General features: G+C 39.1%; 1 protein-coding gene across 1 annotated transcript; it reads right to left on the bottom strand.

The window, feature by feature from the left end:
* Window positions 1–1,824: 1,824 nt before the first annotated feature.
* On the bottom strand, window positions 1,825–24,531 carry Cul1 (cullin 1). Its single transcript, XM_065237134.1, has 12 exons — window positions 24,297–24,531; window positions 24,073–24,158; window positions 6,037–6,131; window positions 5,480–5,969; window positions 5,065–5,422; window positions 4,742–5,005; window positions 4,322–4,666; window positions 4,124–4,255; window positions 3,968–4,049; window positions 2,363–2,489; window positions 2,080–2,299; window positions 1,825–2,006 (listed from the first exon to the last, which is right to left on the bottom strand). The coding sequence occupies exons 1-12, from the start codon at window positions 24,351–24,353 to the stop codon at window positions 1,926–1,928; spliced, it is 2,337 nt and encodes a 778-aa protein (XP_065093206.1). The 5' UTR covers window positions 24,354–24,531; the 3' UTR covers window positions 1,825–1,925.
* Between the last annotated feature and the right edge of the window lie 288 nt (window positions 24,532–24,819).

Genomic DNA, 24,819 nt, shown 5'->3' with positions numbered 1-24,819 from the left:
CCTTAGGATGATCCTAAACAGTCCCCTGCGAACTAGAAATTCTGAGATCCACCTCCTGGCTGGAATTCAGACATTAGAAGAACGGAGAGTTTTATCGTGGAAAGGTTCAGAGATACCTGCTTGAGATCAACTCATCAGATCATACGTGATCTATTAATTATATTAAGGCTACACTTTTGCCTAGGGCCAGGTAATTTGCTTGCCGCTCGACAGAAGACATCGAACGAAAACCGTCCTTTTCAGGGCGACAAAAATAATTCCCCTTAAACCAACCACATCACCAAAACGGTCCCATTGAGGGCCATAAAACATCAAAACGGCTCTTTTCAGGGCCACCAAATTTTCAAAGAAAGAGTTAGTTTGAAACATGAACTGAAAAAGTCGACAGAGAGCATGCATAAGGGCCTATACGCGATGATCGATTCTCTTCGTCGATTTTCTCTTTTGTTAATAACTCGCTAGATTTAACGTTTCTCGGTGCTTTTGCTGTTTCTTTTGACAGCCAATACAACCTGTTACTACTCTGCATTGAACAAATTCTAGAAAATTGTTTCGCTTAGCTGTAGCAATGCAAAGAGAAAATCGATGAAGAGAATCGATCATCGCGTATTCGCCCTTATGCATGCTCACTGTCGAAGTATCTTATTAGTAATAAACGGAAAATTGACACTGATCAATTCAGTGCCAACATTTCAAAGGGGCGTAGTTGCATTTGTAAACAATGGCTTTAGCCGTCGATATCTCGTGAAAATTCATGACACCAACAGGTAGAGGAATGTTTCCTCTACCAGTTAGCAATGGTAATTTGGAAGGGTGAGCTTTTTTAGCGAGAAATCGACGGCTAAAGTCATTGTTTACAAATGCAATTACGCCTCTTTGAAATGTTGACACTGAATTATTACACTTCGGAAGTAATCAGCGGTTGTCATAATAATATCAGGAATTTTAAATAACGTTCGATCAAAATAGTTAACATATGTGAGCGTAGTCCTACGTCAACTGTTCGTACAACCCCATTGGGCTGTCCCTTGTGGTTTTTTTTAATTAAATTCGATATATTTAGACTCTATGGCAAAACTTTTTTGCATTTCCAAACACTTAAAAAAAATTTCATTACGAATTGTGATATGAAGAAAAGTTCAGGAGGGATCCGTAGACTATTTACACATGATGGATTTTTATTTCATACACATCTCTAATTGTTGTTCACAAATGTTGGCTGGACTGGGTGTTTCTTTTTATTAGATTTTTTATTTCAATATTTCTTTAATTCAGGTATATTTGCTCCAGTCTTGGTAAAACAACGATTTTACTTGTGGTTTGAATTACTATTTTTTATATATGTCGAACGGACAAGCGACTATCCATTTTACCAAACAATAAGGATCAATGGATTCTCGTGTGATTTAGGTTATCCGAAGAAATCTACGACTATCAACTACAGATCCGATTTCAAGTGTTTCCTTTGCGTATAACATCTGAACGTTATTTGAAAAGTCTTGTAGGTACCACTTGAACACCATCATGATCAAAATATAAGCAAAAAGAACGTCAAAAAAGGTTTAACAAAATTTTGCTAGATTCTTATTTTTATAAGATCTCATTTTTCTTCTAAATGTGAAAAATCGTTTTAAATGAGAGAGAATAAACCGTCCACTAAACACTTCTAAATAAATCAAAAATAAGCAGTAAAACGCAAACACTATTCCAGGCTGTTTATACCTTTACGGATTGGAGTAGTTTCATGAAATTTTATGAGCATGAGTGGATGAACAGTTTGTTTTTTTTTTATTTTGCCTAGAACCATATAGAACAATAATGAAATTTTTACTTTTTGTGTTTTAACAGATTTATTTTGTTTCTACGGTCGATACTATTTTCCACGGATTTGTTTAGATAGCTACGAAGAGTATTCCAGCAACTGATCAAGCCAGGTAGCTGTAGGTGTCTTTCTGTCCTTCCTGACGCTCGAGATATTCCTTTTCGATCAAGATATCGATACATTTCTGTGTAAATATTGCGAACAAAAAAAAAACTTCAGATACTGCGACATATTGAAACAATGGAAAATGTACATACCTTGATGACCTGAACCTTAGGCTTGAAACGAGTCGAAAGTTGATTCAGCACTTCGCCAACAAGGTGGGTGTGATTCAGAGCCTTACGCATTTTCATAATTCTGACTATAGCTGCCTGTATAAGAATTTTACGATCCTCTTCAATGTGTTTGTGAGTTGCTTCCTGCTCCACCTTCAGTTCCGTTTTCAATGGGAAGTTGATGTTAATTCGAAGTTTTTTGCTACAATAGTATAAAAAAGGTCAGTATAACTATATTCATGCATATATTCCACCAATAATATACTTTTTGAATCCTGTGTTCAGATCAACTGTGGAAGCTGGCTGAAGGTTGGCTTCGTCGTCGTAAGATGTTAAGAGTTTCGTCTTAAGCAGAATCTGCAGTACCTGAACCAAATTCTCGTGATTGATGCCTGTAATAAACGATAAAATCAAAGTTCGAAGCCATTGTTCAAAAAATGTATTTATGCATATTTGGTAGGTCAGTTCTGTAATCATAATAGCCAGAACAATTTTTTTCCGGGACATTGTAATTTGGTAAGAATCATTACCGAGACCTGCTCCAAAACCTGCATGGTCTAATGCACGAATACGACAGTTGAAGCGTGTGAGATCGAAGGCTTTTCGCAAATACACCCAGTGCCGTAATCCATTCACCAAGCGATTATTTTCGTTAACAAGTAATGACTATCGAATGTACAACCGTTTTTTATACAAGAAGTATGCAGACTAATCTCCGGCGTAATCCTAAGCAATTCTGGACGTTTGTGAAGACAAAAAGTAAAGAGTATGGGCTACCGGTTGAAATTCATCTAAGCGATAACACTTCTTTAGAAAAATGTTACCTCCAGAGCAGAGCACTTCAAGAGTGTTTTCAACAACCCACAGGCGTTAATCCAAGTTGGTTAAGGGATCAGAGATGCGTTTACGATCGAGGAGTTTCCTGCATCTTGGACCCCGCGCAGTTAATTACGGGTTACATGATCCAATATGATTCATGGCTGCACGTTTCAAGAATTCTATGCATTCGGATTCAACGTAGTCTGCTAGATAGGTAGGTGACGATACGGATCGACACAACCTTCAAATTTTATTATTATTATTATTACCAAACCTTTTATTATTATTATTCGGTGTTTTTTTATAATTGTTCTGTTTTGTGTCCTTTTTGGTATTGTTCCTTGATGAAAAGATATGGGTTTTTTACGCAAATATTTGCCAAATAGGCTTTTCCCCATTAATCTTTATTTAGACAACAAAAGTCTAATAAAGAAATTAATTAATAGCCATCAAACCGGAGAGGGGCTACTTAGGACATGTGATACATTTTGTTTTGTTTTGCTTATTAAATTGACAAAATAACCTCCATCCGAAACCAAATCTGTACAAAATTCAATTCTATTGCATGACATTACTGTGAACAATTTTCATATGGAATATCATGCACTATCCGGTATTACGAATGCTTATCGGCTCCCGAGGACCGAGTGTTTTTACAAGTTTTTTTTGGGCCAAATTTTTGAGAAGGTACACTTTTTATAAAACTCGTTGGTTAACTTTTCAGTATAGTTCTGAAAAGCACTTAATGATATTTGCTGAGGATTTTATATGATTGAGTATACTGCAGTTCCAGTAGCAAATTGTGGATAAACATTCAATCGATTCTTTAATCTACTTCATTTGGTTCAACAAATTTTACTGTGTCCAAAGTACAAAGTAAGAATCAAAAGTAGCCCCTGACAACGGTAATAGTTAATCATTAATGGGTAAAAAAAAATACACTCTGAATGGTGATACGATACGTAATTATCGTTCTATGCAAGCACATCAAACTTCAAGCTAAATGGGCCACATTTGCCATATGTAATAACATTGTTCCAATCAAACCTACCTGTATTCTCACTTAACTGTTGAACAGTCCACGATTCTTGTTCGTTGAATTGAAGTAAAACAGCCATCTGGAAAGTGCTAGCCTAAAATGAGTTATTTCATAAATGTTACTTCCAAATGTTAAATATTCAAAATCTGATTAACTATGCGTTCGTACCTGCAGGGTGTACCTCATTCGAAAACTGCTCGTTATCAGTTCACCACGACACATATTGTACAGCCAATTGAGCTTGCGTCCGGAATGTTGTTTTGCATAGAAGTTGTTAAATCGATGAACAGATTGTTCCAGCTGAAAATTGTAATCGAATGATGTTTGCATGTATTTTACAGACAAGGGTCACCTATTATTACGCACCTCAAATGGAAGAGAAAACGTAAAGCTCTGATTGAACGGCCACGAACCGCTGGATAGAACCAGTATACTGAAGTCGATCTCATTTCCTGTAGATCTAGATGCGTCCCGCAGTCCCTTGACATGTTGTCGGTACTGTTCGTTGAGATCCTTCGAAACTCCAATATCTTGGAACATTCGCTGTAGCTTGCTGGTATACTCGAAGCCACAGGCTTGCTTCAGTTTGGAAATCATGGACGCTTCAGCGTCGTCACTAGCGGACATGTGATGACACAGACGCTTGGCCAGCATCTTACTGTAGAACTTCTGGAACACGTCCTTATCCTCGATGTATTTGAAAACGACCATCTGTAAATTAGGAAGGTATTATTCATACGCTCTACTATTGACTATTGTTATAAGCTCAAGATTAGTTTTACTCACCACTTGATTCAGGGTGTCCTCTAGTTCGGCTTCCTCTGGATTCTTACTGGACTTCTTCAACAACAGATCACAGTACTTGGCCAAAAGTTCTGGGCTTTTGCTAGCACTCTTGCTTGCCTCAGTAACTGCATTTGTGTTGATGAATTTACCGCATGCCTTATCCAGTGCAGCTACAAAGCCGCTGTCATTGTTGAATGCCGTAAGTACCAGAGCGTTGTACTTCTTGTGAACTTCCAAAATGGTTTGGACGTAGATTTTGGGATCCTTTGGAATAGACAAATTTAATATAATTGAACGAGATTCTAAAACACACCAGTTATTACATTTAACGCAGCTTCGCCACACTTGGCAATCGCAGCCAGTCCTTGATTATGAATGTGAGTTTCGAGGATTGCTTTCAATTCTACCAGTCCCTCTACTATGCGTGCCACAAGCGAATACATGCGACGCAGATCAGAATTTTTGTCGGAGTCAAGCAAGTTCTGGAACTCGGTGCGGAACTGTTCCAAGTGTTTCTGAATCAGTACACGTTCGCACGTTTTGGCCAATCTGTCCTGCGTACTCTCATGTAAGTACACCTGCACACGTTTCTGTTCTTCGTTCAATCGCAGTTCCACACGCTTCATGTACTCAGTGACGGGATTCTCTCTCAAGAATTCCGCACTTTCGCGGGTGTAAAACCTGATGAGTAACCAAAATTAGTATTACCATTAATTAGACATTTTCCATTCAACTTACATTTCGGTATCTTCCAAGAAGATATTCTCGAAGCTTTCCTTGTACACTGATAGATTCTGTCCCTTGGCATTGGGATCCTCTTCGTTAAGTCCCAGTTCGACATAGCAGTTGATCACACCGGATACCAAACGTGAGTTGATCGTTTCGCCATTGCGTTCCCGTTCGATCAGCTTCAAGACAGCGTTGGTAACCTGCTTGTTCAGCTGTTTGAACAAATTTCCACGCCACGTTACAAGCGCGAGTTGGTAGATCTCATAAACATCCTTGCGACCTTCCTCACACTCACGTTTCACCCAATGTCGATTGAGGTAGGCACATACGCCGTTCAATACTTTGCTCGAGAATTGGTATTCTTCCCATCGTTTCGTGTAGAAGCTTAGTACTTCCTCGTCCATAAGATCGATACCATTCTCCTGAAGCTTAATCAGGTAGCATTCGAGAAATTCCTTCAATCGCTTGTACAACTCCTGTCCCACAAGCTGAGCTCCACCTGCACACAATTCAACAACACCATAAGATTTGATATACGCGTGGATTAATCATTAATTGATACTTACCGGAAGGAATAGCCGTTCCCTTCTTAGAAACCTTGGACGAAGTTTGCCGGTTAGCCGGCTGTTGATGAACGCTTGTACAATAGTTGTAGACATGACTGTTGATAAATGGTAAATAAGAAAAAAGTAATACTAAAATTAGACGAGTCTTCGCATAGTATACCTAATACCAAATCAATTGGTCAAGTGCCAACAAATCGTCTGTTAGTTAGATGACTTGTTTCGTCTGTGCGTCCGATTAGATAATAATTGTCGTTTGATTGTTTCCTCTCTTGACTCGATTTTCAGATTGGCCTTTTTACATACGTTACACGTAATTTATTGATTGGAATTGAGAAATTTATTCAATCTCTGTAATCTTAAATAAATCACGTGTACATTGAATGTCCTATTTTGCTTTATCTTAGTGAACGGCTGCCTATGAAATCATCAAATTGTTGTAGTATCTCACGACTAACACATACACCAAAATAACTACAAGTTAAATTTCATAAGATTTGTACCCGTAAAAAACGGGACACACGAAAGGTTAAATAAAAATTATACGAATTATTTCAATGAATCTAGTTTTATTCTGTCAATTAACATATCAAATAATCAAATACACACACAATTTAGGGATGTTGACTATTGATGTAAAATATGTATGTAGGTGAAAAAAAACCAAAATCCGCGTTAAAAAAAACCGCGTAAATTCCGAAATCCGCGTAAAAAAACCGTGTAAATTCCGAAATCCACGTAAAAAAAACCGCGTAAAAAGCGACTCCAGTGTACAAGCACATGAAGCCCCACCCGCGAGTTTTTGTATACCACTTTTTTACCTTCAAACACGTTATTCTAAACTTCTTAATATCAGAAATATTTTAAACCTCTTGAAAAATGATACGCGTCCCAAAACTATAGTTACATTTTATTCGGAAACCACTCAAAACTCCAATTATTTTGGCTTTGAATGAATTTAAGCCATGGTGCGTATAGTCGCTATATTTACAGTATGGCGGATAGAAATGCGATCTATTAAAAAGCGGAACCTATTCAATATATTGTAGACCAACAATTGAAAAGGTACTACCGTGGACCCCCGTTAGTCTGAACGGCACTTCATGCATATTAAACGGGTTCATTTTTAATTTGCACTTCTAGTAACCCTATAAGCATCAGCAATTTGTTTCTGGTAAACTTATTTTCTGTTTTGTTTTAATTTTACGTTCCGTTTCGCATCGTCCCATTTCGCTTTCCTCCATCCCATATGCTGAATGATGTCTGAGCAATTTTTAGTTTGCACAGCGTGCATATTAGCAGGGTTCAAATTAAATAGTGTGCACACTTAATTAAAAACGGTCAGATTACCGGGGGTCCACGGGATCAGCTTTTATAAAAGACAACTTTGATACTTCTTTCCACACCAACCGAACGCAAATTATCAGCATCATCGCATAGAGGAAACATTCCCCAACCCGATGATGGTGTTGGTTTGCGTAGACGAGTCTTGATTTATGAGAAAATGGTCTCCGAAGTTTTGTTCGCAAAAGCCGATGTACTCTTTTCTATTGTTGGTGCTCGATTGGTCCGTTATTTGACATTTTTCAACTAAAACAAATAATTTTCATTTAACGTTCAATCATAAAGTTTAGTTCTGAACTTCTGATTTAATTTTACACGTTGGCCTGCCAATATACCGTATGCGTGATAATGTTTGCACCATCGTACAAATAAGGTTCTCGTTTCACCTGTGCATACAATGCCTTGGTTTTCTTTACATGCACGTAACCTATAGCTCATACCGTAGTAGGCTGTGTATAAAAGAAAATGATTTACTTAGTTTGACAGTTGCACCATGACGAAGTGGCAGCGTATTCGTGATTTGTCCCACGCGCAAATGTCGCAAAAAGATATTTCAATCGCCGTGGGAGCGTCCCGGTGGACCGTCATAAGGGTTTTAGATTGAGAAAAGAAAGGACAAGTGGGACAACTATCCGCGAAGGTGGCCACAGGTCGTCTGCGGTCAGCTCGGGTTCCGAGAGTTATCGCTGCTTCAAAAGGAAGATTCGGGTGAATCCAGTGCGTTCAATAAGGAAAATGGCAAAGGAACACGGGATCAGTGACTTTACGGCACGGAAGATCGTAAAGGAAGATTGCGGAGCGAAGTTGAGGGCACGGAAAAAAAGTCACATGATTAAGCGAAAAAATCCGGTAATCCTGTTCACTGACGAGAGCATGTTCACTGTCGATCTCACATCAAATTCCAGAACCGACCGGTATATTAGTTCTCTTCCGGTAAAAGACGTGGCCGACGAGCACAAGAACGTGTATCTGACCAAGCATCCTGCTACACAGCAAAAAAAGTAATTTTGATATCACGTCAAAGTGGATGCACTACAATCATGTCGAAAATATGGTGTAATATTACTTGCTAAAAAGGATAAAATTATCATTAATACAATGCATGAGCTGACATTACTTTTTGAATTGGTTGTCATAGAGTCCCTAAATGCGCATTGCAGACAATATCTAAGTACAGATCAACACGGATTCATAACTGGGCGTTCCACAACTACGAACCTGCTGTGCCTAACGTCTTACATCACAGACAGTTTGATTGCTCGGACCCAAACGGACGTTATCTACACAGATCTTACGGCAGCCTTCGATAAGCTGAACCACGAAATTGCGATCGCTAAGCTTGATAGGCTAGGGATCGTTGGAAATCTTTTGAGATGGTTTCGTTCATACCTCACGGAGCGCCAATTGAGAGTAACTTTGGGTACTTGTCGCTCAGCAAGCTTTTGCGCAAAGTCCGGTATACCTCAGGGCAGCCATCTGGGACCATTGGTATTTCTCCTCTACTTCGACGATGTTCACCATGTTATCACAGAGCCACGATTATCGTTTGCAGACGATCTGAAAGTTTTTCTGCGCATCCGCTCACTCGCCGACTGCCGTTCTCTCCAAAATCAGATTGACATCTTTGCTGACTGGTGTAGTCTAAACCGACTGGTGGTCAACCCAGCTAAGTGTACAGTTATTACTTTCTCACGCAAGAAACAACCGATTATTTTCAACTACAAACTACTAGGCACGACTATCGAACGGGTGCACTGCGTGAAAGACTTAGGCGTTTTTCTAGACTCAAAGCTGACATACTCACACCATATATCGTATGTCGTCGACAAAGCGTCCAGAACGCTTGGCTTTGTCTTCAAGATTACTAAGAAATTCACGGACATTTACTGCTTGAAATCGCTCTATTGCTCTCTCGTACGATCTACGTTGGAATACTGCTCTGCTGTCTGGAGCCCGAACTACAATAATGGGGCCGAGCGAATTGAATCTGTTCAACGACGTTTTCTTCGCTTCGCGCTCCGTAAGCTGCCTTGGAGATACCCACTTCGTCTTCCAAGCTACGAGAATCGCTGCCAATTGATCAATATCGAGCCCTTACGTATCCGAAGAGATGTTTTCAGAGCCTTAACCGTCGCCGATACTCTGCAAGGAAGAATTGACTGCGAAGCAATTCTGCAACAAGTGAACATTAATGTTCAACCTCGATCACTACGCAACAGTCTTATGCTGAGACTTCCACTTCTTCGAACTAATTATAGCATAGGGAGCGCTATTTACGGCTTGCAGCTAGTGTTCAACCGAGTAGCGTCGATGTTCGATTTCCACTTGACACGGAATATGCTTCGCCGAAGATTCTCTGCCTTTTTTGCTGACCGAAGGCGCTTGATACCCAACAGCTAAGTGTAAAATTTAAGACTTATAAATTTTTAGTAACTTGACAATGCTTTCCAAGTTATTTTCGTTTGTAACTGTAGTAACTGTAGTATATGTATGTCGTCTGTATAATCTGTACTTTTTTACAACACATCATTGGGACTATTTCTAGTCTGTTGATGCAACCATAACAAATAAACAAATAAACAAATTACGCTGCTTTTACTGCATTTGTTTATTTATGTGGTCATAAAAATTACATGAAATTTTCGACATGATTGTAGTGCATCCACTTTGATGTGATATCAAAATTATTTTTTTGCTGTGTAGCGTTATGGTGTTTGGATTGGTGGCTTCCGATGGCAAAAAATGGACCCGGTGTTCATTCCAGAAGGCGACAAGGTCAACACGGAGGTGTGCTATGCATCTTCCCAATGCAATAAATTAGCAGAACACTATTCACAATTCATGTTACAAATATTAACGTCACTACTCATTTCATTTTGAACCATAAGCAAACCGAAATGCAACGGAGAGAGGTAGGTCAGGAAAGCATGTGTGGTACGAATGCATGAATGCGAACGACCCAAACACTTGTCTTGCTGACTCTAACATTTTTCCTACGCCGGTACATAGCAGAGGTCTCGTGTATGCGGACCCAGTAAGGAAACGAAAAGTGTCAAATAGCAAAACATTATCGATGGATGCGTAGAATGTAAAATAACCAAAATGTTCAATGTTTGTCAACAACTTCCCAGGCGTCTCGTTCTTTCTCGTTTTAACTCACTAGTTTAAGGAAAATGCAATGTAAGAACTTTGTAAACTCTGAAGCCGTTTCGGCTATATAAACCCTGTAAGTTGAATGAAATAAAGGCTTTTTCGACAAGCATCGACAAGGAACGAATGTGCTCTATTACTAGATACCACATACCCAACTTGACCAAACCGATGCGCCCTGGTGCTACCACTGGTCACCAGCAACCGCAGTTTGGTTGAATTGGTCTAGGAAGTCCCCTAGCCAAATCCTTGCACGACGCAAGTTCCCTAATGTATAGTGTGGCATGGAATAGAGGTCTACATCGGGATTTTAAGTAAGTATGTTCTTCCGTGGATCAAAGAACAGTACGGCCCGAAGCCAAATGTTGTATTTCAACAAGATGGGGCTCCGTGCCACACCTCGAACTGCACTCAGAAGTGGTTGCAGGAACATCTTCCGTTCTGGGCGAAGGATATGTGACCGCCATCCAGCTCGATCTTAATCCGCTGGATTACTCAATATGGCGCGTCATGAAGGTCAAGGCCTGTTCTAGATGCCACCCGAGTACAGCAAGCCTCAGACAAACATTGACCCGTACCTTGAGATAAATTGATCCAGACTACATTATTAGAACCTGCCGTGCGTTCCGGAAGCGTGTGGAGGCCGTGATTGCAGCAAGTGGAAACTCGATCGATGATAAACATAGTTTCAGACTCTGAGAAACATCCCCCCTTTAACTCTACTCAAGTCATCCTTCAATCCTGGACCTGATGGAGTTCCATCTGTATTTTTGAAGAGAAATATTGCTAGCTTGTTAATTCCGCTTCTTCGCCTGTTCCGAATGTCTCTCTCAGGTGGCATATTTCCAGCTTGCTGGAAATTTGCGCACATGTTTCCCGTCCACAAAAAAGGAAGGAAACGAGCTGTGGATAACTATCGAGGAATTACATCGTTAAGTGCCGTTTCGAAGCTATTCGAGCTAGTGATTATGGAACCGTTGCTATCTCATTACAAGCAGTATTTGAGTGCTGATCAACATGGGTTTACTGTCGGCCGCTCTACGACCACCAATCTGCTGTGTCTCACATCGTATATAACCGAAAGCATGTCGGATCGGGTTCAAACGGACGTTATTTATTCAGACCTATCCGCAGCATTCGACAAGTTGAACCATGCTATTGCGATTGCTAAACTCGGCAGGCTTGGTGTATGCGGTTATCTTCTGAGTTGGTTTCGATCATATCTTACCGGTCGGCAACTAAACGTTGCCATAGGAGATTGCAGATCAGCTAGCTTCTTCGCCACATCAGGTATACCTCAGGGAAGCCACATGTGAGCGTTAATTTTTATACTGTACTTCAATGACGTGCATCTGGTCATCGAAGCTCCTCGGTTATCATATGCAGATGACCTCAAAATCTTCCTACGAATCTGCTTCATTGCTGACTGTCACTTTCTTCAACGTCAACTGAATGTATTCGCTAGTTGGTGCAGGTTAAACAGAATGGTAATGAACCCAGCCAAACGCTCCGCTATTACGTTCTCACGAAAACAACAACCGATAATATTTAGCTATGACCTGCTTGGCTCGACAATCGAAAGCGTGAATCAGGTGAAAGACTTGGGTGCACATTGCATATGTTGTTGATAAGGCGTCAAGAATTTTAGGGTTCATTTTTAGGATAGCTAAAAACTTCACTGATATCTATTGTTCGCTTGTTCGATCGACGCTTGAGTATTGTTCAGCGGTTTGGAACCCAAACTACAACAACGGTGCCGAGAGAATTGAATCTGTTCAACGTCGCTTTCTTCGTTTTGCGTTGCGTAGATTGCCTTGGAATGATCCGTTTCGATTACCCAGTTACGGAAGCCGTTGTCAACTTATCGACCTAGAACTTCTCCGGACTAGAAGAGACACAAGCAGAGCCCTAACCGTGGCCGATATCCTGCAAGGAAGGACAGATTGCGAGGCTATCCTGAGGCAAATTGACCTGAATGTTCAACCCCGACCGCTTTGTAATGACCTTATGCTAAGACTGCCTTACGTCGCACAAATTATGGAGCACTCGGTGCGATTTGCGGACTGCAGAGAACACTCAACAAAGTTGCATCTGTTTTCGACTTTCATCTCTTCCGTGATGCGCTTCGTCGAAAGTTTTCTTCTGTTTTTCGCCGGCAGGAGTAACTGACTATAAGATATATCAGGCATAACATTTGATAACGGCACAAAAACATTTGTAAACAAACTTTCTAAGGCCCTTTACACGCGAACCAAAGTACGCCCACGCAAACCAACAACATCATCTGATATGGGTAACTATCACCTTTCCGAAAGTGGTATTGGTTTGGGTGGGCGTACTTTGGTTCACCTGTAAAGGGCCTTAGAAAGTTTGTTTACAAATGCTTTTGTGCCGTTATCAAATGTTATGCCTGATATGTTTTTTAATGTTTTTTATGTTATGACCATGCTTGAATGTATTTTTCTTTTTACCATAGTTGATCAGGTTAACATCATTGGGGCTTTATCCAGCCTGTTCATGTAAAACAACAATAAACAATAAACAATAAATAAAAAAAAAACTCGAACACGAAATTTTTGAGATTTTTTTAAATTTTGACATTGCTCAATGGTGCAAATATTATCACGCATACGGTATATGTGCTTGTTGGTCACCAATTGTTGAGTTGAGTTGAACATTCCAAATTCTGAGAAGAACTTGAAGAAAAATTCAACGGAGCTCTGACAAGAATCTTAAATTAATTCTAAGATTAAGTCCTGACGAGCTCTTAGAAGAATTACAAGGTAGTTGTGGGGATAACTTTAAGGAGAATTCCTTCCTGAATTTAAAGAGTTTTATGACAATAATTTCAAAGGAATACTGACGAAGATTCGCAAGAGAACTTTGCTACATTTGGCTTGAATGCCCTCAATGTGATCTTTAAAAGTTAATTTTTGGTTTAATACTAATCCAAGATATTTCGCTTGGTTTGACCAGGAGAGTGCAACTCCGTTCATAGTGACTATGTGACTACTACTAGGATTCTAAAAGGAAGCTCTGGGCTTATGTGGAAATATTATAAGATGAGTTTTGGAAGCGTTGGGAGAAATCTTCCATTATTGTAAATAAGAAGAAAAAATATCTAAACTTTTATGCAGTCAGCTGCAAATAACACAAAGACTTTTTCCTTTAGCAGAAATGCCTGTGTCATCGGTGAACAACGATTTGTGGCAACCCGGAGGCAAATCAGGGAGGTCCGAAGTGATAATGTTATACAATATAGGCCCAAGAATGCTACCCTGAGGAACTCCTTAGCAATCAAACCTTCATGTCAAACACTGTCGAATGCATTTTTTATGTCTAGAAGAGCAACTCCAGTTGAGCAGCTTTCAGATTTGAGATTAATTCAGACGAATTAAATTGGTAACTCTTAAGAGTTGATGAGTACACGCAGAAAAATAGATTTTTCATCAGGGCCTAATGTATTTTGTTATTGATTCAAACATATTGTATCACTATTTCAACAAAACATATTTTTGAATCAACAAAATGGTTTTTATAATCAACAAACAGAATATTGGCTCTACAACCAGTTGCAGGGTTGTTACAAGATTTTCTAAATTTGATCCGCGAAATTCGCGGTTTCTCAAAAGAAATCCGCGACATCAAATACTAATCCACGACATCAAATACTAATCCGCGACAAAAAAAACTATTTTCATTACCTAAAAAAGCATTTGTATACTACTACATGGCATTTCAAGCTTATTGCTTATATCATATAAGATTTTTGCCTGCTCTCAACTTTGAACTACTTTCACATTTTAATTGAGAGCTTTATATGCCTGTACCATCCTATGCCCAAGAAAGTAGAGAAAATTTCCAACTCGAAAAATTAATAGACCGAACGGGAATCGAACTCAGTTGCCTCCAGCATGGACTTGCTTTGTAGCTGCGCCTTTTCCGACTGAGCTAAAGGAGTATCGTTTGTAACCTTTGAAATTAGAAAAACAAATTGTATCATCTTCAGTTATTTATGTATAGTATAAATTCTGAGTCATTAGTGAACATAATAAAACACCCTTACATTATGAGATTCTATTGAATGATACCGGCCAAGATTTGATGAAACATTATTTAAAAAACAAATAATTCATTTTCATTTGACAAGCGTATTTTCTTGGAAATTTACCTTTGCGTCTCTGACGTATTTTTCTGTTTTAAATGTTGTAGCTAATTTGGCTTTAGTTTTCTTACTTTTTTTTACGGATTTAAAGCAAACACCCTGCACATAACCGAGAAGTTACAAGAGTTTCATAAGTCACACTTGTTGGTCACGTCGCGGTTGTGTATTGACACGGATATTCCTTGGGTTCTGTCCAATGATGAGACATTTCCATATTTTTTTTTCTATTTATAATACGAACCTAGCACTTTTCGTTGTCAAATCATGACCGAATCGTATATATGTGACATTGTGGAACATGCACGACTTATTACTATGTATCAGTGGTGTCCCGTAACCTCACTTTCTACCTATGCACCAACTTTCAAAACCAGATTTAATGCCATATTCATACTCGAATCGGTTAAAAAAAACACTTAATCTTCTAGTTTACTCGATATCTATCCATTGCAAGCAATATTTTGATAATTGTTTATGTTTTGAGAGTTGATGCACAGATAGATTGAGGTTAAGGAAACGCCACTGCTATGTATACCGGAAATTAAAGGTTTTCCAAATCATCCAGGACATCAATTGATTTGTTCTACTAGATCAACCAAGACTGCAATAATGTCTGTAGTATCGAAATATGTCCAATCAGATTCAAAGTGTCTATATGGATCATGCATGATCTATTTCCGAGTAATCCAGATGCTCAAGGTTCTTCAAATCGTCCTGGAGTTCAGATAATTTGATCTACTAGATCAACCGAGATTGGGACAATGTCCTTAGTATCGAAATATTTCTAGGCAGATGTGGATCATGCATGAACGATTTTCATGTTTACCCGATGTTTTAAGTTCTCCAAATCGTTTTAGAGTTCAGATGATTTATTCTACTAGATCAACCATGACTGGGATAAAGTCTGTAGTATCGAAATATGTCCAAACAGATTCATAGTGTCTGTATAGATAATGTTTAATTTATTTCCACGTATACCAGATGATCTAGGTTCTCCAAATCGTCCAGCAGTTCAGATGATTGGTTTTACTAGATCAACAAAGACTAGGATAATATCTATATTCTAAATCCTAGAACATTTGGCATACACGGAAATAGATTGGCATGATCCACATAGACACTGCAAATTTGTTTGGGCATATTTCGATACTACAGATATTGAATTAGTCTTGGGTGATCTAGTAGAAAAATAATCTGATCTCCAGAATGATTTCAGATCATCTTGTATACGTATCAATAGGTCGGGTACAATCCACATAGACACTTTGAATCTGTTTGGACATATTTCGATACTACACACACTATTGGAGTCTTGGTTGATATAGTAGAAAAAATCACCTGAACTCCCGGAAGATTTGGAGAACCTAGAGTATCCGGTATACATGGAAAAATTACTCGCATATATACGATTCGTTTATGATTTGACAACGAAAAATACTATGCTCATATTGTAAAAAAAAAAGAAAAATGTCTCACATTGGACAGACCTCAGGAAATTTCAGTGTAAATCCGGTGTGACTTATGGAATTGAGATCATTTCTCGATTATTTGCAGTGTGTTTGGTTTGAAACGGTTAAAAATTGAGAGCCAAATGAACAACAAAATTGATGACCTCAAAATAATCCGGGACGGAAAGGTTACAATGAATTCCACAATTTTTCTGACAGTAAATCAGTCCCTTCGCGATTTTCGCGACATCATTTAATGTTTCCGCGATTTTCGCGACTGAAAGTTCAAATTCGCAACAAATCCGCGAAAATCGAAAAATCCGCGCCTGTTGTAACAGCCCTGCAGTTGTTGATTCAAAACTATTTTTCTTTGAATTAACCGAATAATATATTTAAATCAATACCAAAAATATATTAGGCCCTGAGCAGGGCGTCACAATATCAGCTTCAATCGACCAAATAGATGCGACGAAGAGACTGCTGGCTTTCTTTTTCTGTTAAAGTCGAACAGCTTCGCAGCATTCTAGAACCTCAGTCGGCGTGCACAAACAAATGTTCAATCGCTTGTCTCTCTTTCTCCCGTCGCTCCATTGGTCTTCCTTTCAAGCTTCGTCGAAATGGATGAGCGAAAGAACGCTCGAGTTTGATAGTTTTCTCTTTCATGAAACACATCAACAGAGGTTTCATGACGTATATGACGGAAAATGAAATAACACATTTAAAGCATTTCTCACGTCAAAACACTTGAAGATTACACGTCATATTTCTAATTTATCTTCCATCCATATATTTATCTAAAAAAAAATGATCGAAAACGGGACCTAACGCATTTTAAACAAATTGAAAGAGCGGTGATAGAGTGTTCGTGAAAGGGGATTGAAAGCCATAATGAAGTTCGTTTAACTAGAAAATCGACGTTAGTTACATTGAAAGCTATAAGCAAAGCAACGACGAGAAGTTCCACAGCCAGCCTTTCCTTCTAAGCGTCCTTCTTTTTTATTTTCGTTTCTTGCTGATAGTCTAGCTAGGCGTTATAGAAATGAAGCGTCGAACACGTATGTATGAGAGAAACAAAACACGAGTTCATTTTAGAGCTTCGAAATTGTAGAGCCCTGGCCCTGAGTCAAAAATATATGCATTTGAATTTAAAAATCATTTCTCTGCGTGTAGTTAAATGCTCATGGCGAAATCCAAACTGCTCATCTGCAAAAATTGAAAAAAAAAATGAGTTGAGCAATAAAATACCTACAGCTATATAAATCAATCACCTCTTCTCATCTAGACTTTTGCCCTTTCATATTATGTTTGGCCAATGAAACACAAATATCGAAACTAAAGCACTTACACAATAAAATAATGCGTTTGATGTTGAGATGTAATAGATTCACTTTCTCAACTTTTATGCTGTACGCCTTACAGTGGATAACGGTGAAACAAAGAATTGTATATTTGACTATGGTGTTAATTTTTTAAATAGTTACCCTAATAAAATTTGTATGGTTATTTAGCTTAACGACGTGTTCAGGGTATCATCCCAACCATTTGTGGAATTGTTCTATCATTTGACGAAGTTATCTCTAACGGATTGTTTTGGATGGATAGCTGTCATAACGACTTTTTAGTAATTAAATTATTGTGCACTGCAAAAACTTTATATAATGAATTTTTGATATTCAATTAATGAAGTACTTAAAAAAAGTAATTTTGAGTAGTCTACAAAAGTTTGAGTCTCGCGCGCGTATCACGATTATGTAGGACTAAATTTAACATTTGATTTAAAAAAATGTAACTTTGGAAGATGCCTTTAATTAGTAGTAAGTTTTCTGGCTGAATGTCGGGACTTGTGAGCCTTCCTGACATTGCTGAAAATTGTTAAAGCATCATAATATTGTGGGGTTACTAGTGTAATCGGATGCTTTGTTGATTATTCACGAACTCTTGATCGCTGGAAATATGTACTTGTGAAAAGACAAAAGGGTGAACAAAAAGGTGAACGCTTAAGTTTTTCACATTTATATCTGTAATTGTAACCAGTTCGTTTTTGTTTGCTAATCTGCTTAAGATGTCATATGTTAAAGATCAATTGTCCAGCTCCAACCTTTATAGATGAATAGGTGGCACCACCATCATCATCAGCGTGGGTGGCCTGCCTGACCGATGAAAAGAGAAAGTCGCAACCAGGGCTGTCTTGCATCAACGTAGAGAGAGCAAAGTTAGTGATGAAAAATATTGTATTAGGGGAATTTACGTATTCAGCAGCGACCATCTTTCTATAGCCTCAGGAACGCACACATATGCAGTATTGGTTTGTTTACAATCTTTTGCTGTCAGCTGCTCTAACAATTTCAGCCGAAATAATTGTCAAAACTGGTTTGAAACGCTTTTACAAAGCTCAAAACTTCTCTAGTGAGAGCGACTATTGCGAGCAACATCTTTTTATTCGGCAACCTTTCTATTTGAGCTGCGTGTTAAACAGCTGTGCTTTTATCGGCAACTTTAAATCAGCAGCATTTTGTAGTGCGTGTGTTTCATTTCAAGAGAACCCTGCTAGATTGCTTTTTCTCAGTGGTAAAAATATAATCAAATTGAAGCTGAAAGCCTAAATAATCGTTTGAATGCATTCAGGGAAGTGTTTACTTACGTGAGAAAATCCAATGAAATTAGCAATTCAATTTGGGTTGCCGAAAATAGTCTGTCATGCCGAAGCCGTCATTTTCCCTACTATCTTCGTCGCACTCCAAGCAGCGCATGACAAATTCCGTATGAAGACAGTCCTCTTTCATTTACGTCGTGAAAAAAAAACTAGCTCAGTACGTTCTCTCTCTCTCTTAGATCTGTCGGTTTCTCGGAGAGGATTAAAAACTGCACGTTTTAGTCAGCCGTTCCGTATTATTTGACAAAAAAAAATGATGATCGTTGGAAGCAACACAAAAAACTTAAAATGGGCACAAAACGGATACGAACCACCAACGTTGAGATTAACAGGCTTGTGTCTTCACCACTGGTCTATCAACGCTTAGGAGAAAGGAAAAGCTAAAGGAAAACAAAAAGCGCTCATATTGTGCTCACATGCACGTTCGACGGTATTTGTTTTTTTTTTGTCCATGCCGGTGAAGTAAAAGTGAAAGGTGAAGGTAAAAGATGCGATAGGATTTGTTCAAAGAGATTACTGTCGGTTTCTTTTCGTCAATGACGAAGGATGTATGGAAATAATGGTTTTTGTACGGCGATAATTTATTTTTGGTTTTCGACAAACGTCACTGACCAAACTGACCGTTACCTACTCTGGTCGCAACTACTGGTGATATCCGTTTCCTCTACTCTATCGCCTGAGAGTAGCAAGGATGAACCCAAGAATGACAATGAAAGATACAACTGGTCAGTTGCTTATCGATAAAAGCAGCTATTCGAACATTCGATGCATGCATACAAAATCATGGGCTTCCCTTAGCTCAGGCGGTAAATTCGCAGCTATAAGCCAAGACCATGCTTGAGGTGACTGGGTTCGATTCCCGAACCGGTCTAGGAATGTTTCGGTTGACAACTTTCTCGACTTCCCTGGGCATATAGTATGATTGTACTCACACCACAATCAATCTAATGCAAAAATGGTACAGCTCTACATTAACAACTGTGGAAGTGCATCTAGAACAATAAGTTTTGAGGGCCGGCGTAAAGTTCCAGTAAGGGACGTAACAAAAAGCCAAAAGCAAAGACATAAAATCACGGCCTCCCTGTTCCAATTTTTATACTGAGTTTTAGAACCGCTGGGGGGGGGGGATTGAAAACTGTGACGAGCCATAAAAAATAAGGTCTATACAAAAAATGTGACAAAAAGGGGGGGGGGGGGGGGGGGGTTGAAAATGGGACAAATTTGCGTGACATAATTAATGGCTCTTCCCTAACATGATGATAAAAATAATATATGTTATTTAATATTGTTCGTTTCATTACGTGTGCCGATTATTTTCGGTTAACTGATTTTGTGTGTGTGTGTGTGTGTGTGTGTGTGTGTGTGTGTGTGTGTGTGTGTGTGTGTGTGTGTGTGTGTGTGTGTGTGTGTGTGTGTGTGTGTGTGTGTGTGTGTGTGTGTGTGTGTGTGTGTGTGTGTGTGTGTGTTAAACCCAACAAGGCTCCATCTCCATGCCTCGATTGCATATCAGCAGAAACCGGGATGGGACGCCAAGAATTTGCCGGCCGACTGGATGCAGGACGTCTTAGTGAAGGTCCCAAAGAAGAAGAACCTGACTGTATGCGATATGTTTTCCGTGCTGAGCACCAATGCTACCGACGCCAGGGAGGCAGGCAGCTTCCACACCTAAACCCTACCTATCGACCCATCAATGAGCCGGGGATCAACGGCTTTACTTCCCTTCCGAAGGAAGGCGTGATCAGAGATGTTATGCCTCAGAACATCCCGGCGGCGCCGACTGGGATTGAACCCAGGCCTGCTGGGGTGACAGATAATCACGCTTACCACTACACCACGGGCGCCGCTATGCGAACATTTTCGGGGCATCACGAATCAGCTACAGGAGAAGATCGACGCGACTTTTCAGGTGCAGCAGGAAGGATTCCTTGTCGGAAGATTTTGTGTGGACCATATTGTCACGCTCCGTATCAGCCTGGAGCAGGTCAACAAACAGTCCATGTAATCCCGCATAAAACTAGCCATAAGAAGCACCTAACCAATATATTCGGGTTATCATCCCAACTTTATGTGGAATGTTCGCAGCTATGATATCATGTGTGTAAGGTGATTCTGTGACACTACCCCGAATGTCACTACCCCGAACGCCATAACCCCGAACGGTACACTACCCCGAACGCTGTTACCCCGAATAGTACACTACCCCGAATGACCATTACCCCGAATGGCCACTACCCCGAATTGATTTCCAAAAGCTGTAAATAATGAATTCTTTGGATATACGATAAAGAAGGGAATATTTCCTTCTTTGAATATATAAAAGAGAACATCATTAATTCGTTAAATATATGATAAAGAAGGGAATATTCCCTTCTTTGAAAATATAATAAAATGAAATAATTAATTCTTTGGATATACGATAAAGAAGGGAATATTCCCTTCTTTTAATATATAAGGAAAATATATAATCAATAGTTTTTCGCAAGGGATTCGGGATAATGGCCATTTGGGATAATAACGTGTGGAATAATGTTATAAATTTGTAATCGGTAGTTCAACGTTCCATGCACCGATTTTTTAATCCAGCACGAGAAATTCTTCGATAAGGTTTAACAGTTTCCGACTGGTTGAATTGGATTGCATGATATAAAATGGTTTGGAAATGATAAATACATAGTTCCATAAAAGTAAACGTAGTGTATCATCAATAGTAAAGTGAAACTAATCAGAGAATTTTGTCATGAAAAATATAGTAAATCATATGGGTAAAATTTATCGAGAAAATTGGTATTCAGAAGATGTATTATTCAGTGTGCAAGATACTTGCGGACCTGTTTATTTATGGACGCCTGTTCTGTAATATAAAACTGAAATATGATATCAAATGACCAACAAAAAAAAATGATAAATTACTAATTTCATCATCTTTTCTGGGGGATGGTACATTCTGGGGAATGTTATAGAATCTAATAATTTATTTTATAAGAACTTAGCGAGTGTCATTGTGAAAAATACAAAATACAGCATTGGAAGGGTTCGCGAATTTTCACGATGTTCACCTAGGAAAAAGCTCGCGAATCCTAGTGAACTTTTGCATCACTGATTTACAGAAATCAATTTTAAATTTTTATTTTTATCATTTGTATTCAGTTGAAACTACAAAAGAAAATTTTCTTCTTATAAATTTATCGCATGCTGTTCTTCCATTTGTCTTTATTTCGGGGTTATGGCCATTCGGGGTAGTAGGGTATTCGGGGTAGTAGGAAATTCAGGGTAGTGGCATTCGGGGTTATGGCGTTCGGGGTAGTGACATTCGGGGTAGTGTCACAGAATCGTGTAAGGTACCTGTTTATAATGGTTGGCTCTATGACTATGAACAAGCTTTTGGCCGACTCAATCACGAGAATCTGTGGGGCGCCCTGAGTCGTAAAAGAGTCTCGGATAAAAGCAATCGACAACCTAATCGAAGCGCAGTACGAACTATTAGGTTTTGCACCGTCGGGGTTAACCTCAATCTGATGACAGTTCAGTGGTACTGTTTACGTGGACTTAGTCGATTTTTTCTTGGGTGGATTTTCTCGATAATTTTTCAGACTGCAGTGAGATGTAAACAGCATTTCTGCAATGTTCACGAGCAACATCCTTGCAACGCGCTGTTCCTCGACAATTTTCAAGTTAAAATTCAGAAATTTTAGAAATTTTTTTTCGAAAAAACGACTAAGTGCTTGTAAACAGTACCACTGAACTGTCAAAAAGGTTCAGCCGATTAACACTGAGTTCATTTATGACGTCACGCTGCAGTACCTAATTGACTAACCCCGAATATCTATATGCAATCTTCACACTGCCGTACTCTAACGGAACTATCAACTCTATGCTTTCATCTACTCCATCCATCGTATAAAAATTACCACTACAGTCTGTTATTTGAAATTAGCATCTTCAACTATGTAAATCGTTGACTTCACGTAGAAGTAATACTAAAACATATAGTCAAAAAAAAAACAAAAACCTTCTGGGAAGTAAAGGGTTGAGTAGGTAGGCAAAAAATGAAGAAAGTCGAAAGTTTGCAATATCTCGGCAGCCAGGTAGTGTCCGATGGCAAAACCAAGAGCGACATAGGTGCACAAATTAAGAAGACTAGGGGCACTAGGGCTGCTTTTGCGAAGTTACGAAATATTTGGATATCAAATCAGGTGACACCAAAATCCGGCTGCCATTTTTAACTGAGATCTGTTCTGTTATACGCGTATCAGCAGAGACCACTCAAAAGCTGCAGCAGGTCTTCATTATACCACGTCCAGACTACAGAGTTATAACATGTTATAATATGTATTTACAAGGAAAATGTCATCAAGATAGGCTATAGCATGTTGTAATTGCTCAGTCTGGCCAGCGTTTTAACCGATATCTGCGGTATACAATTCGTGCCTGGTGGCCTCGTGCATGCTAAGTTTCATCGTCAATGTCAACAGAAATTCGTGAACGTTAGCAGTAGTGGATCGGCCACACACTACGAAGGAGCAGAAAATAAATTTGCAAGCAAACACTTGCGGAGCCTCAACAATGAAATCCAGCAAGTCGATACGAATCTCAAATCAAGCCGAAACAAGCGGTCGATTAGGATCGAAATATTTTACGGTGGTCCAATACACCACTGGAGGTGTTCAAGAAATTGTAACATTCAATGGATTTGATACACCGCGTGGCCTTTCGGTTTTTCCGAAAAGGACCTTTGTCGAAAGTTTCAGCCGGTCCTTGATTTTCGATATGAAACCACGCCAAATGAAAGGTTGCAGTTTTATTCCCCATAAGGGTCTAGTAAACTTTGAACAAAAAGCAGAACGCGTCGTTTGCTACAGCAAAGGCCGCGTGAAATTTTGAAGAAATACCCCAATACATAAGACGTAATGCCTGTAATAAAAACATTTAACAATAACCCAAGGTGCATTTACATTAGAAACGAGAAACCAGGGTTCCGATAGAATATAGCACTTACAATGTACACATTTGTTGATTCCTATGCGTATTAGTTCGTCGCTCACTTTATTTATGTTATGCACTTTACAATATGGAACGAAACGACGTTCCCGACGACAGCAAATAAACACAGATAAAACATATTGTCGCGCAAATATTCATGTTTGCGTCGAAATAGTTGCCACTGTTTCGAATCTTCGGCATCCATTGAACTATCTTGTCTTAGTACCTCGGTACTGACGTTAGCTTTGTATGAAGGTTTTTTTTTATCACTTGAAAAACAAAAGATGTGTATTACTTACGTGTAGAGCTGCATGTAACGAGCGGGGCTTAGGCTATGCTCCTGTTTGTAGACCTGCTTTATACCACCTTCCAAGTCGGCCCATATCTGCAAATACGCAAAATAGCACAGGTAGAGGACGGCCCCATTAAATTGCGATACAATGCTCAGCTAATGTAAAAAAATAATTACGAAACCTTTTCGCTCGATTGCGAAAACACCTATCATCTTTTAGCAATGACCTACCTCTTCCAGGTTGATGTTCCGTAAACCCGTCGCTCCATGAGAGTTTAATTTAGACATCGGAGAACCAGATGAACTGTTTCTTGAAGTTTTTTTGTGTAGAATTCCTGTAAAAAGTTCACAAACCACAAGAAAAACTAGTTAATAGGAAGGAAGAGCCGAGCGAACCAGGCAGTGACTGGTTTTTCCTTTTTCTCTTTTCGTCAGCTCTCGCCAACAACATGGATGATGCAGAAACCAGAAACGTCAAACACAAATCAAAAATGTATTTTCGTTCACTGTCTGCCTGCCCTGAAATCTGCATCATGCACAATGATGCCAGAAGTTGAGATTTGAATATCATTTAAAACTTCAAATTAAGTAACAAAAATAACATAGTTCAAAGCATGCTTCCTTGACCTGATTTATTATTCTGTAACTGACAGGTTTTCGTTATGCTATCAATAAATTACAAATTACAAAGCAACATGACATAAACAATATGTTTTAGCAACTTATATTGATGGTTGCATCTAAAACTGGGTTC

Source organism: Ochlerotatus camptorhynchus, unplaced genomic scaffold, assembly GCF_037179485.1.
Source record: "Ochlerotatus camptorhynchus isolate MF236.1 unplaced genomic scaffold, CSIRO-AGI_Acam_v1.1 ptg000042l, whole genome shotgun sequence".
NCBI classification, from domain to species: domain Eukaryota; kingdom Metazoa; phylum Arthropoda; class Insecta; order Diptera; family Culicidae; genus Ochlerotatus; species Ochlerotatus camptorhynchus.
This window is presented reverse-complemented; position numbering and strand designations above follow the sequence as displayed.